Source organism: Vicia villosa, linkage group LG6 (assembly GCF_029867415.1).
Source record: "Vicia villosa cultivar HV-30 ecotype Madison, WI linkage group LG6, Vvil1.0, whole genome shotgun sequence".
In the NCBI taxonomy this organism is placed as follows: Eukaryota; Viridiplantae; Streptophyta; class Magnoliopsida; order Fabales; family Fabaceae; genus Vicia; species Vicia villosa.
Window position 1 is genome coordinate 74941664 of NC_081185.1, and position 15776 is coordinate 74957439.

Genomic DNA, 15776 nt, shown 5'->3' on the forward strand with positions numbered 1-15776 from the left:
ATCAATTAATTCACAATAGAACAATCCTTTGAATCATTATCTTCACTTATCCTCAAATAAGATTCCATGTCTGCAAATCAAATTAGATAAACTTTTACCGGTATGAGATTCGATCTCTCCAAATATCAATATCGATAATAGTAATTAAGAACGATAATTATGAAAACCCAATCACAATTCCATCTCTGCAAATTATAATTGAACCTAGGGCAAAAGTAAAAATCCTCTCTTTCGATCGAAGATTCAACAATGATGTAAATTAAAACAAGGTTTCTTATTGATAATAAATTCAAACAATTGTTCACAGGAATTAATCAATAGTAATGTATATTCATAGGTTAACTACTACCTTAGACTCAACAAGAGGGGTTTAGCTCTCCATAGACATGAAGAACACACAAAGATTAATGGAAGAATTCATCTTCATCAAAGGAATGTCTTCGCTTGATAGAGAATTGGTCTTCAATTGATGATTGTGGCTGCACCTTCAGATTGCTCTCCTAATTTCGCTCTTCACAAAGTTCTCTAACCACCCTTTTTCTCTTGGAAGCTAGGGCTTTTAAACAGAATTTTTGGGCTTTTAACGCCGAGGCCGCGGCGCGGCAATGGGCTGGCGCGGCGCGCCCCTCAAACAGAGATATTTTCGCGGCGCAAGGGAGAACTCTCGCGGCGCGACCTTTGCAAAAACCAACTTTTTCCTTTGCCTTTGAGACTTCAAGCTCTCTATCCTCCTCATGTTCTTCTTAAGTTCCAATTCAGCTCAAAACCTGCAACAATAACACCCACAAGTGATTCGATTTGCTTTATACATGAACTAAACTTATTCAGTTCAATTCTTCATAAAAACCTATGGATTCATCACATTTTGCATTGGTTTGGAGACTAAATCACTTCTATTAACACATGAATTTACCATTAATTTACTCCTAACAGTATACTCCCAAGAGAACACCAAAGTTACACTTTGAGAAGGGAATAATGGCAGAGATTCTCAAATGAAAATCCCAAGCAGAGCATAATTTTGCACAAGAAATTGTGAGAGATTCTACTGACTGACTTTTTTACATGTACCGATGATCTATTTAATTAAGACTGATCTATTTAAATAGTTGTGTTTTTTCTTTGTCTTTAGTTTTGTAAATCCAAAGGTGTACTATCTCCATTAGATAGTTATTTATTCAAATATAAAAGAAACTATAAATCTTGTACATGAATTTATTATTTAAATAACTTTTCAATGTTCTTCATGCTTATTGGAAATTACATTAAAAAAATGTTACATGAAACTATATGAAAGACGAGACTACACATGTAATACTTCCTCGTGTCACTATTATTATATCCACTATTATAAATAAAATTTATTTTTCTATTGATTAGGAACATTTGAAATATTTAGAGAAGATTAGTGGGTGAAATAAATAACTCAACTATGTATTAGTTGAATTATTTTTTGTTATCACAACAAATTCAATGTAATTCATTAATCAAAATGTGTTCAATACAATGAGAAATCGAAACTAACATACTACGTCGAGCCCAAGAATTGGCCGCCCTCGCAAGAGAGTGAGCAACCGAATTCGCTTGACGTTTGACAAACTTCACCTCAAAGTTTGGAAAGGAAAGCAATAAACTACGAATGGACTCAATAATAAGATAAAACTCGGAATCACTCTTCCTATTGGAATGGATAGCTTGTGTCACTATTTGGGAATCACTCTCGAAACTCACAAACTCCAAATGCGAGGAAATAGCTCCAAGAATAGCTTCTTTAAGAGGCAAAGCTTCGGCTTCAAAGACGGGAAGAGTTCCGGGATCCAATGAAGTACCTGCGTAGATAAAGTTTCCAAGGTGGTTACGCACACACCACCCCCTGTTAGTAGTGTCGTTATTGTTATTAAAAGCCGCATCCACATTACATTTAAGCCAGCCCACAAATGTGTTAGAACAAGATTTGTTCTGATCAATATTCTTAGTTTTGATGATAACAAGGATATGAATTTTGTGTGAGATAATGTGGTACTCTAATACATTGCAATTTCCCTATAGGAAATATATAAATAGTATGCACAAATCAGCGCTCAGAAGCTTTGACACAGAAGGTTCAGCATGCAACATCAGAACATGGTCTGGCAAGACATCAGAAGATGGTCAAGGCAGAATCAGAACATGGGTCTATGGAAGCATCAGAAGAACTTGAATTCAGAAGCAGAAGCACTGAAGTTCTCATGGTATCACGCTCAGAAGCACTTCAAGGTCAGAAGACAAGAAGATGCTATGCACCAAGCTGTTTGACTCTGATGATATTCAAAAGTTGTATACACAAACATCAGATCAGAAGAAAGTACAGGTGGCAGGCTACGCTGACTGACAAAAGGAACGTTAGAAGCTATTAAAGGCAACGTCAGTAGACACAGCGTGAACAAGGCTCGAGGTAGTTGACAAAAGAGTGAAACATTAAATGCAATGTTGTACGGAATACGCAAAGCATTAAATGCTCCCAACGGTCATCTTCTCAAGTGCCTATAAATATGAAGTTCTGATGAGAAGCAAGGTTACCAATTCTGAACGAACTTATTCTGATTAACTTGCTGAAACGCTGTTCAACTCAAAGCTCAGAAACTTCATCTTCATCAAAGCTCACTACATTGCTGTTGTAATATATTAGTGAGATTAAGCTTAAACTTTAAGAGAAATATCACTGTTGTGATTATAGCTTTTCAGAAGCAATTGTAATACTCTTATTTGAATACATTAATTTGTAAGTAACTAGAGTGATCAAGTGTTGATCAGGATACTCTAGGAAGTCTTAGCTTGTGTCTAAGCAGTTGTAATTAGAGTGATCACGTAGTGGTCAGGATACTCTAAGAAAGTCTTAGCTTGTGTCTAAGCATTTGTTCCTGGAGTGATCAGGTTGTGATCAGGATACTCTAGAAGACTTAGTCGTGGGCTAAGTGGAAAACCATTGTAATCTGTTGAAATTAGTGGATTAAATCCTCAGGTGAGGTAAATCACTCCGTGGGGGTGGACTGGAGTAGTTTAGTTAACAACGAACCAGGATAAAAATAACTGTGCAAATTGTTTTTATCATTCAAGTTTTTAGACTACACTTATTCAAACCCCCCCTTTCTAAGTGTTTTTCTATCCTTCAATTGGTATCAGAGCGCCGGTTCTAAGGTGCAAGCACTTAACCGTGTTTAGAAAAGATTCAGGAAGAGAAAAACGCTTCAGTAAAAGATGGCTGGTGAAATTCCAACAAATCCACCTGCATCTACATCTGGCTCTGCTGAGCAAAACAATGGTTATACTAGACCACCAGTATTTGATGGTGAAAACTTTGAATACTGGAAAGATAAACTGGAAAGTTACTTTCTTGGTCTAGATGGTGAACTATGGGATCTCTGATGGATGGTTACAAACATCCAGTGAAAGCTAGTGGCGTAAGGCTTACAAGGCAAGAAATGAATGATGATCAGAAGAAGCTTTTCAAGAATCATCATAAATGTAGAACTGTTTTGCTGAATGCTATCTCTCATGCTGAGTATGAGAAGATATCTAACAGGGAAACGGCCTATTATATATATGAGTCATTGAAAATGACCCATGAGGGAAATGCTCAAGTCAAGGAGACTAAAGCTCTTGCTCTAATCCAGAAATATGAAGCCTTCAAGATGGAGGATGATGAAAACATTGAGAAGATGTTCTCAAGATTTCAAACGCTGACTGCTGGATTAAGAGTTCTGGATAAAGGCTACACCAAGGCTGATCATGTAAAGAAGATTATCAGAAGCTTACCTAGAAGATGAGGTCCAATGGTAACAGCATTCAAGATTGCAAAGAATCTGAATGAAGTTTCTTTGGAAGAGCTTATCAGTGCCTTGAGAAGCCATGAAATAGAGCTGGATGCAAACGAGCCTCAGAAGAAAGGTAAGTCTATTGCGTTAAAATCAAATGTTAAAAAATGTACTAACGCTTTTCTGGCTAGAGAAGAAGATTCTGAAGAATCAGAATCTGAAGAAGATGAACTGTCCATGATCTCCAGAAGGGTAAACCAACTCTGGAAGAGCAAGCAAAGGAAGTTCAGAGGCTTCAGAAGTTTAAAGAGATTTGAACGAGGAGAATCTTCTGGTGACAGAAGATCTGACAAGAAGAAGGTTGTCTGTTATGAGTGCAATGAGCCTGGACATTACAAGAACGAGTGTCCAAAACATCAGAAGGAGAATCCCAAGAAGAAGTTTCATAAGAAGAAAGGTCTTATGGCAACATGGGATGATTCTGAATCAGAATCAGAATCAGACTCTGAAGGAGAGCAAGCCAACTTCGCGCTGATGGCTACAGAAGATGATGGATCAGAATATACATCAGAATCAGATTCTGAAGAGGTATTTTCTGAACTATCTAGAGAAGAGTTAGTTTCCAGTTTAACAGAACTTCTGGAACTCAAGGCTCATCTTAGCATCAAATACAAAAAGCTGAAAAAGCAGTTTGAATTTGAAACTAAGAAGCTGGAATTGGAAAATTCTGAACTGAAGGAAAAAGTTTTAAATCTATCCAAAGATAGTGGATCTCCTTCTGAAACAGAAAAATCCATTCCTAGCATGAATCATATTCTGAAAGAATATGACTCGAGCTTCAGAAAGTTCTTATCTAGGAGTATTGGCAGAAGTCATCTTGCTTCTATGATATATGGTGTTTCTGGAAACAGAAGGTTTGGCTTTGGCTATGAGGGTGATACCTCACATAAATTTGAACCTATTGATGATCTGAAGATCACATACAAGCCATTGTATGATCAGTTCAAATATGGCCATGCACATGATATTAGGCTCACTTCACATGCACAGAGTTTTGACACTGTTCACACCAAGAAGCATGTGACACATCCTAAGAAATATCATGCTGACAAACCTAAAGAATATCATGTTGTTCCTCCTGTTAAATATTTTGCTAAACCCAAGTTCAATCAGAACTTGAGGAGAACTAACAAGAAAGGACCCAAGAAATTGTGGGTACCTAAGGAGAAAATAATTTCTGTTGCAGATATCCTTGGCGGAAAAGAGGACAAAAAGCAAAATGTCATGGTACCTGGACTCTGGGTGCTCGCGACACATGACGGGAAGAAGGTCTACATTCCAAGACCTGGTGCTTAAACCAGGTGGAAAAGTCAAGTTTGGAGGAGATCAGAAGGGCAAAATCATTGGCTCTGGAACCATAAGTCTTGGTAACTCTCCTTCCATAACTAATGTACTTCTTGTAGAAGGATTAACGCATAACTTATTGTCCATAAGTCAATTAAGTGATAATGGTTATGATATAATCTTGAATCAAAAGTCTTGCAAGACTGTAAGTCAGAAGGATGGCTCAATCCTATTTACAGGCAAGAGAAAGAACAACATTTATAAGATTGATCTTTCAGATCTTGAGAAGCAGAAGGTGACTTGCCTTATGTCTGTTTCTGAGGAGCAATGGGTCTGGCACAGAAGATTAGGACATGCTATTTTGAGAAAGATTTCTCAGATTAACAAAACTAAATCTGGTCAGAGGACTCCTAAATCTGAAATACAAATCAGATGCTCTTTGTGAAGCATGTCAGAAGGGCAAGTTCTCCAAACCTGCATTCAAGTCTAAGAATGTTGTGTCTACCTCAAGGCCGTTAGAACTCTTGCACATTTATCTGTTTGGCCCAGTCAAAACAGCATATGTCAGAGGGAAGAAATATGGATTAGTCATCGTAGATGATTATAGCCGCAGGACATGGGTAAAGTTCTTAAAACACAAGGATGAGTCTCATTCAGTGTTCTTTGAATTCTGCACTCAGATCCAATCTGAGAAGGAGTGCAAAATCATAAAGGTCAGAAGTGATCATGGTGGTGAATTTGAGAACAAATTCTTTGAGGAGTTCTTCAAAGAAAATGGTATTGCCCATGATTTCTCTTGTCCTAGAACTCCACAGCAAAATGGAGTTGTAGAGCGAAAGAATAGGACTCTACAAGAAATGGCCAGAACCATGATCAATGAAACCAATATGGCTAAGCATTTCTGGGCAGAAGCAATAAACACTGCGTGTTATATTCAGAATAGAATCTCTATCAGACCTATTCTAAATAAGACTCCTTATGAATTGTGGAAGAACAGAAAGCCCAACATTTCTTATTTCCATCCTTTTGGATGTGTATGTTTTATTCTGAATACTAAAGATCATCTTGGTAAGTTTGATTCTAAAGCACAAAAGTGTTTCCTTCTTGGATATTCTGAACGCTCTAAAGGCTACAGAGTATACAATACTGAAACATTGATTGTAGAAGAATCAATCAATATCAGGTTTGATGATAAGCTTGGTCTTGAAAAACCAAAGCAGTTTGAGAATTTTGCAGATTTTGATATTGATATATCAGAAGCAGTAGAACCAAGAAGCAAAGCTGCAGAAGCTGATAGTCTCAGAAGCAATGGATCAGAAGATCAAGTTGCTGCATCTTTAGAGAATCTCAGGATTTCTGAAGAGCCAACAGTTAGAAGATCTCCTAGACTTGCTTCAGCTCATTCAGAAGATGTCCTTGGGAAGAAAGGTGATCCTATCAGAACAAGATCATTTCTAAAGAATGACTATCAGAAGTAGCGATCAGAATCAGAAGATGTACAGTCTTTTCAAAACAACACAGCTGTCATCTATGAGTTTCTGAAAATTGAATGCGTGTCCGTACGGTCAGTACAAAGCGTGCAGTTGAAAAGACGCCGACCTAGGTAACTGTGTTAAATCATTTCTTTTACCACATTCTCTCACCTAACGTCATTCATCATTTAATGCCATTGATTTCCTTTGATTCTGTAACTGTTCATTCTCAATTTTATTGCATTTTTTTTTAAATCCGTCTCTATATATTCTTTTCAAATCATATCATTTATCTTTTTCGCTCCCATTCTCTCTTTCTTCTTGCATACTTTCTTTTGAAAACTTCTTAGTCTCTTCTAAAACCCTAACCGAAAACCCAGAATTTGTTCATTCTGCTTCAATGGCTGCTTCTTCATCTCAAAATGTTGGTTCATCTGCTCCTCTCCATATTCAAGAAGAAGAAGATCAGCAACTCACTCCGGTTGTTGCGTGCTCCATTCCTAAGGATGAATTGGAAGTTCTATGTGAACTCATGGTTGATTTTGATAACATTGAAGAACACCAATATCATCTTAAAGAAGAAATCATCTTTCAAGGATGGACTTCACTGTTCGCTGAGTTCTGTGGACCAGTCTATCCAGATCTTGTCAAGGAATTCTGGGTGCATGCAGTTGTCGCCCCTAAATCCATCTTGTCTTTCGTCTATGGAAAGTTTGTGGTAGTAACTGAGGACATTCTAAGAATGATGTTTGATCTGAGAAACACCGAGGGGGCTTTTGAAATTGATCAAAGGGCTGACTGGGAAGTTGTGTTGTCTACTCTCTACACCAACACAAATAAAACAAAGCATGTCAAGGACATGAGACACCTCTACAAAATCTGGACCAAGATTCTTCTTGGGTGTTTCTATCACAGGAAGAGTACGTATGCTGCAGACTTCGTCAGCAATGAGCAAAAATACATTCTGTATTGCATTGCCACTAAGAAGAAGGTTGATGCTATCTACATTATCTTCAACCATATGTGGAAGGCTGTGAGGGATTCCAGAAATGCCTTCAGAGAGAAAAGCTGTATCACTATTCCTTTTGGTAGAATCATCACAAATCTTCTGGTTCATTCCAAGATTGTTGAGAATCTGGAAAGTGAAGGTATTATCAAAGACCTTGTTGTCACCTCTGGGAGTTGCCTGAATGCTCTCACTTTAAAGAAGATGAAGGTGATTGATACTATCGTCAAAACTCCCCAACCTCTTGCTGGAACAAGAATCAGAAGAGAACCCGTTCTAGCTGAATTTGAAACCTTCTTCAATAGTGAGGTACCAGGAGTCAGAACTAGGTATCTGAAGTCACTAAAAGAAGATGAAGGTGTTAAAGGTCAAGAGAAAGGTGCTCCTGCTAAAGTAAACCGCAAGAAGGAAGGAAGGACCAAAAGAAAATTTGATCATCCTTCTGTTAATCAGGTGAAGGTAGTTCAGAAAGTTGCTGCTACCACTGTGAAAGAAGTGGTTCCAGAAGAAGTCATTGCAAAGGTTGTTAAGGCTGTCTCAGTTGATTTTGAGAAAAATAAGAAGGAGGTTGAGAAGAAGAAGAAGAAGAAGTCAAATAACAATGCTGAGAGTGTTGAAGTTGTTGAGAAGGAGAAAACCAGAAAAAGGAAGCTGATAATTCAAGACTCCAATGAAGAAAATGATGTTCAAGAGGTTGTGAATCAGCAGGAAGTTCTGGCGAGCATCAGGAGGAAAGAGATCTCTAGCGGCAAAACAAAGGTTGTTGAAAAGCCGAAGGATAAGAAGCAGAAGAAAATTGAGGCTGTGGCCAAAGCTATTCAGAAATCATCCAAAGGTATACGTATTTCTGACACTGATTCTACTCCTGCTGGTATTTCAGAAGTTGCACCAATAGCGGTTGCCCCTATCCCTGAACCAGAAAAAGCCCCATCAGAATCACCTATAAATGTCCATGTTCTTACACCTCCATCTTCTCCTGTAACCATTCCTTCTTCTCCACCCTCCATCAATCCTGTTTTGGATATACCACCCCTTCAAACTCTCTTTCCACCTCACACGAATATCTCCATCTCTCAACCTCCTCCCCATGCCAACTTTGAACACATTCCTTCCACCTCTCAAAACAGCCATAGTGGCTCTGATCTTCCAACCTCTGCATCACATGAGCAACTGCTCCGTGACTGCAACTATACTCCAAAGCCTCGTTCTGAAGCTGAACTGGTTGTGTTAGAGTCCGATAATGAAGCAGAATCTTCTTATAAGTTGGATAGAGAATCTCAACCTTATTTCATCCCCAGCCCTGCCTTTTCAAAAACCAAAATAAAATCCCGCCTTGTCTACCCTATTGGTGTAATTTTTGAAAAGGTAAAGAGGAATCTCAGAAGTATCTTTGATACCCTCAGAATTGCTGAAAGTTCTGGCTTGAATGACGTCGCTATGAGGAAGTTCTGGAGGATCTTACGCAGAGAATCAGATGCTCTGTTTTTAGAACTTCAGGAAGCCTGTGTAGAAGCTGCTCCACGGCCTCGTGGAATTCTGAGAAGTTATGAAGAATTCTGGTTTGCTCGTCTCGGAGGGAGATATACCTTGGAAGAGAAGCAGTTTGTGGATGAATTGGAAGAAGCAAGACTGGCTGCTGCATTAGAAGCTAATCCTTGCAGGGAGATTGTGGTCTGGATACCTCAATATCCTGTTCTGCTCGGAGATTTCAAGACTCTCTTTGACTTTCTGAGGGAAAACCCTTCTAAGAAAGACCCAAGCTTGGTCATTCCGGAAGTTGTTGACCCACTAGAAGTTGAAGGTCCTTCTGCCCCCAGGAATCTAGCTGCCATTCTTCAGGCACTTGAGAATGGAGATTCTGAGGTTCCTGCTGCAGAGTATGGAGATGCTTCTATGCAAGAAGCAGATGTAGAAGATCATGTTGCTGAATCAGTTCCTGTTGAGGAAATCCCTGTAAATGATCTATCAATGGAAGCTACAGATCACAATGCCATCCCGTTGGATAGAAGCTGTGAAGCTTCTTCTGATGAACCTTCCCGTCTTGCAAGGACTCTGGAAGTTATTCAGAAGAACCAGGATGAGCAAAGCTCAGTCAATGCTGAGTTTAGAGCTTTCATGGAGAGGCAGAATGAGCACAACAATGGGGTTCAAGATATGCTGGCCAAGATCTTGTCGAGGCTAGGGTCATCTTAGATTGAGTCTTAGTTGTTCTGTTTTGCTTTTGCTGCATCTGTTTTGTGCATCTTCTCTTCCTTATCTTCTTGTACTTCTATCTTTTTGAGCTTCTATGAAAATTATCTTTTTCTTCCATGCGTTTCCTTTTTGAATCTTTTATATTCTTTTTGATGTTATGACAAAAAGGTGGAGAAAATGTGATAAATGATCTGATTAATAATATCAGTTACCGGGTAAAAAGGCCTCACATTACTAACAGAACTTGCAAAGTTCTATGCTTTAAGTTGTGTTGTTACAGGAATTGAAGATTCAAGATCAACATAAGAAGCAACAAGATAAATCAAGTTCTTGGATTCTTGAAGCAAGCTGAGTGCTATGAAGCTTCAGGATCAGAAGCAAGAAGGAAGAATGTTCAGATATTCTGATGATAGAACATGATCTGAAACATTATGTCTATTTGTTCTGATACATTTTATATGGCTCTGATACATATTATGTGTTCTGAAACATATTCTATGTTCTGACTCATTCATGCTGACTTTTCTCGTTTAGTTTTGTTCTGTAACATTTCAGGATGTAGAGATGCTCTGATGATGCTCTGGTACATTCAACAATGTTCTGATACAATCTAGCATGAAGTGATGTAAGAAGAAATTCAAGCTCTAAAACTGTCCCAATGGAAGCAAGAATCAGAAGCTGCGAATGTTCTGAAGATCAAAGAAATTCAAGTTCTGAAGTTGTCCGATGGAAGCAAGAATCAGAAGCTGGGAATGTTCTGAAGATCAGAGAAATTCAAGTTCTGAAGCTGTCCGATGGAAGCAAGAATCAGAAGCTGTGAATGTTCTGAGGATCTAAAGAAATTCAAAGTTCTGAAGCTGTCCTAATGGAAGCAACAATCAGAAACCATGAATGTTCTGAAGATCAAGCACTGTGAACGTCTCTACTAAAATACTCAGGGAAGTCTTTTATTATTAAAATTCTTCTAGTATTAATTTCAGGGGGAGATTATCTATCACAGGGGGAGATTATAAATCTCAGGGGGAGACATATTCACATGCTTATACTTTAGCTATGTAATTGTCTTTAGCCGTATGCTCTTTCTGATCGCAAATTCATATCATTTATATATGTTTTTGTCATCATCAAAAAGGGGGAGATTGTTAGAACAAGATTTGTTCTGATCAATATTCTTAGTTTTGATGATAACAAGGATATGAATTTTGTGTGAGATAATGTGGTACTCTAATACATTGCAATTTCCCTTTCAGGAAATATATAAAGAGTATGCACAAATCAGCGCTCAGAAGCTTTAACTCAGAAGGTTCAGCATGCAACATCAGAACATGGTCTGGCAAGACATCAGAAGATGGTCAAGGCAGAATCAGAACATGGGTCTATGGAAGCATCAGAAGAACTTGAGTTCAGAAGCAGAAGCACTGAAGTTCTCATGGTATCACGCTCAGAAGCACTTCAAGGTCAAAAGACAAGAAGATGCTATGCACCAAGCTGTTTGACTCTGATTATATTCAAATGTTGTATACACAAACATCAGATCAAAAGAAAGTACAGGTGGCAGGCTACGCTGACTGACAAAAGGAACGTTAGAAGCTATTAAAGGCAACGTCAGTAGACACAGCGTGAACAAGGCTCGAGGTAGTTGACAAAAGAGTGAAACATTAAATGCAATGTTGTACGGAATACGCAAAGCATTAAATGCTCCCAACGGTCATCTTCTCAAGTGCCTATAAATATGAAGTTCTGATGAGAAGCAAGGTTACCAATTCTGAACGAACTTATTCTGATTAACTTGCTGAAACGCTGTTCAACTCAAAGCTCAGAAACTTCATCTTCATCAAAGCTCACTACATTGCTGTTGTAATATATTAGTGAGATTAAGCTTAAACTTTAAGAGAAATATCATTGTTGTGATTATAGCTTTTCAGAAGCAATTGTAATACTCTTATTTGATTACATTAATTTGTAAGTAACTAGAGTGATCAAGTGTTGATCAGGATACTCTAGGAAGTCTTAGCTTGTGTCTAAGCAGTTGTAATTAGAGTGATCACGTGGTGGTCAGGATACTCTAAGAAAGTCTTAGCTTGTGTCTAAGCATTTGTTCCTGGAGTGATCAGGTTGTGATCAGGATACTCTAGAAGACTTAGTCGTGGGCTAAGTGGAAAACCATTGTAATCTGTTGCGATTAGTGGATTAAATCCTCAGGTGAGGTAAATCACTCCGTGGGGGTGGATTGGAGTAGTTTAGTTAATAACGAACCAGGATAAAAATAACTGTGCAAATTGTTTTTATCGTTCAAGTTTTTAGACTACACTTATTCAAACCCCCCCTTTCTAAGTGTTTTTCTATCCTTCAAGATGGAGCACTCCAAACTAAAGCCTGTTGAGCTCAAGCATTGTTTGTTGAATTATCTTGAGCTTGAAACCAGTCATTCCATATCTGGATCGCTTTTACTCCCAAGGTTGTCGCGTCTTCTTTCTCATTCTGCCAGACATAGTCATTTCTGTTCTTCCAAATAACATATATCATAACCGCAAGTCTGCCTGAAACTTCCTTGTCTTCCTTCGAGCAAATATCAAGAAGAAGCGACTTAATGTCCTGAAAACCTGCAAACAAGATTCAATAAGATTAGATAGTCCTGCTGCCCTCCAGTACTGATTAGTAGGTATGCAGTCCAGAAATAAATGCCACTCATCCTCGGTAGAACTCTCACATAACGGACAAATTGTCGGGCACATAACAAAACGCTGTCTAAGTCTCTTACGAGTAGGGAGGCAACCCACACAAATTCTCCAAAGAAGGTGCTTTACTCTCGGTGGCGCCTTGATATTCCAAATACTGCCCCAATTCTCCGACCCTCCCACCTCCTTATTACTTTTAACAGCTTGATACCAAAGATTGTAGCCAATTTTCACACTATAGATACCATATTGCTCTTCCTTCCAAATCAACATGTCCTGTCTAACCTCTTCCAACAACGGGACTTTGAGAATTTTTTCCGAATCCGCCGCGTCAAAAAGATCTCTAACAACTTCTATATCTCATTTCTTATCATTAGCCATCATAATATTATTAACTGACAAATGGTAAACCTCTTGTTTCTGTGGACCTCCTAAATTACCTTCACTACTTCCCCGAATCCAAGGTTCCTGCATGATTTTAATAATACTACCATCACCGATACTCCACCTGCACCCTAGTGTTAGAACCTCGCGGGATTTCCAAATACTCCTCCAAATAAAACTCAGATTATAACCAAGAGAAGAATCAAAGAAGGAGTTATTAGGGAAGTATCTTGCTTTGAAAATTCGAGAAACAAGTGCATCTGGATTCGAAGTTAAGGACCAACCTTGTTTTGCCACCATAGCCATGTTAAAAGCATTAAAATCTCGGAATCCTAATCCTCCATACTCCTTAGGACACGCTAATCTATCCCACGCCATCCAACGAATTCCTGCGCCCTCTTTACCACCACCCCACCAAAACGCATTCAACATCCTTTCAATATCCTGGATAACCGATGCTGGTATAATGAAAAGAGTCATAATGTATGATGGAATAGCCTGAAGAACGGATTTGATCATAATTTCTTTACCCGCTTTAGAGAGAGATCTTCCTTTCCAAGAGTTAATCCTATTCCAGATTCGATCCTTAATATAAGAGAAAGTAGCCTTCTTACTTCTACCAATCATAGATGGTAACCCAAGATATTTCCCTGTTCCAAACACATGGCACACTCCCAGAATACCAGCAAGATCCTCCTGAGCTGGTTTGGATAAGTTCCTACTGAAAAACACCTCCAATTTAGTCAGATTAATCTCCTGTCCTGAAGCCTCCGCATAAGTCTGAATCACCTTCATAATATTTCTCACTTCAGTTAAATTTGCCCTGCAAAATAGAAAACAATCGTCAGCAAAAAGTAGATGGGACACTGTAGGTGCCCCTCTACAGATTTGTATCCCATGGACATCACCACGTGCTACCGATGTTGTCATGAGTTTGGAAAGTCCTTCAGTTACAAGGATAATTGAATAAGGAGACAGTGGATCTCCCTGTCTAAGTCCTCTTCCTGGTTCAATTGGTCCTGCTTGATCCGAATTTACAAGAACAGTATAGTGTACCGAGGTAACGCACATCATAATCCAATGAATCCATCTCTCTTCAAAACCCAATCGGGATAGCACACCTCTTAAGAAACCCCAGTCCACCTTGTCATATGCTTTGCTGATGTCTATTTTGAGAGCCAAATTCGATCTATTTCCTCGCGTCTGTCTTTTGAGGGTATGGATTACCTCAAAACCAATCATAGCATTATCGAGAATCGATCTTCCTTCAATAAAATCCGATTGTTCCTCCGCGACACATTTCTCCAATAAATGTTTCATTCTATTAGAAAGAGTTTTTGACACCAATTTATACACAACATTACAGAGGCAGATGGGACGGTAATCTTTCATATTCTGCAGATTTATGCATTTCGGAATCAAACAAATATTGGTGTCGTTCAGTGTCGGTGGGAAGTAACCTCTAGATAACCAATTAGTTACTGCCAGCCATATATCTCTACCACAGAGTTCCCAAAAGTTTTTTGTAAAACGTCGGGTTAAATCCGTCAGGGCCTGGAGATTTATTAAGATGCATATCACAAAGAGATTCATACAGTTCTTCCTGCGTAATAGGGCGGATAAGCTTCACGTTCTCATCTTTTGTAATCACTTGGTGGAACAAACTGAGAACATCATCATCATTACAGGGTGTTGCTGTGAATAAAGTTTCAAAGTACCTCTTAGCCATCATGCTTAGATCCTGCTGTTCTGTGACTGCAGTACCATCCTCATGCCTTAAAAAATTAATTTGCTTAAATTTCCTTCGTGCCGTAGCCGATTGATGGAAGAAACGGGTGTTACGATCACCGTCACGAAACCAATGCATCTTAGCTCGTTGGCGCCAATAGATGTCTTCCTTTAAAAGAGCCTTCTCATATTCGCTTTGGGCTTCAAGAAAACGAGAGGTCGCTTCGGAATCATGGCAGGTACGGTAATCTTCCATAATCGATTTGTGACATTCCAATTCCTCCTTCTTTTTCCTTTTATTCCTACTGTTCCAAGCTACCAATTCCTTAGCACAAGATGAAATTTGATGCATAACATCACAAGGACTTTCCTGTTGCCATCCAAAACGGACTACATCATCTTCCTTCAACCAATAGTTCTCAAATCTAAACACATTGTATCGAGGACGCTGAAGGGCCGGCTCACACGAAAGCAGAATGGGGGAGTGGCCCGAATGCGTTGCGATGAGATTAGCCAGCTTAGCAGATGGGAATAACTCCAGCCAGGATGGCATCGCGATGGCACAGTCCAGCCTCTCTTCGATCATCCGGTCAGTGCCTCGACTCTTAACCCATGTATATTGGTGTCCTTCCAATGGGATATCGACAAGATTGCAGTCACTGACAGTATCTCTAAATCCATTGCAAAGCCAATTAGGATGTGGGTGAATTCCTTGCTTATCTTGTTGTGATAGCATGTCATTAAAGTCTCCGATAATACACAAAGGAAGATTAGACATGGTACTAATCTCACGCAGCATATCCCAAGCCTGTCTTCTTTTGTTTCGCTCTGGATATCCGTAATAGCAGGTTAATCTGCATTCTCCCTTTCTATCATCCTTAATATGAATGTTAATGAAATTACGAGAAAAGTTCTGTACACTGCACTGAGCTGCGTCTTTCCAAAGAACTGCCAAACCACCACTTCTACCTTCGATATCAATAACTAAACAGGCTGAGAATTTTAACGAGACTCTGATTGTTTCCAATTTGTGGGTCTTAGTGAGCGTCTCCGAAAGAAAAATAATATCCGGTTGGTAACTTTGAGCAAGCTTACGTAAGTTTGGAATTTCACGCGGGCTGCTCAGACCCCGACAATTCCAGCTTAAGATTTTCATTAGTCCCGGCAGTCCTGGCTG

At 39.0% G+C, this 15776-nt stretch overlaps 1 protein-coding gene across 1 annotated transcript; it reads right to left on the reverse strand.

The window, feature by feature from the left end:
• Window positions 1–1470: 1470 nt before the first annotated feature.
• On the reverse strand, window positions 1471–14191 carry LOC131613882 (uncharacterized). The gene is made up of 4 exons (XM_058885519.1): window positions 12928–14191; window positions 12571–12840; window positions 12232–12412; window positions 1471–1873 (listed from the first exon to the last, which is right to left on the reverse strand). The coding sequence occupies exons 1-4, from the start codon at window positions 14189–14191 to the stop codon at window positions 1471–1473; spliced, it is 2118 nt and encodes a 705-aa protein (XP_058741502.1).
• Between the last annotated feature and the right edge of the window lie 1585 nt (window positions 14192–15776).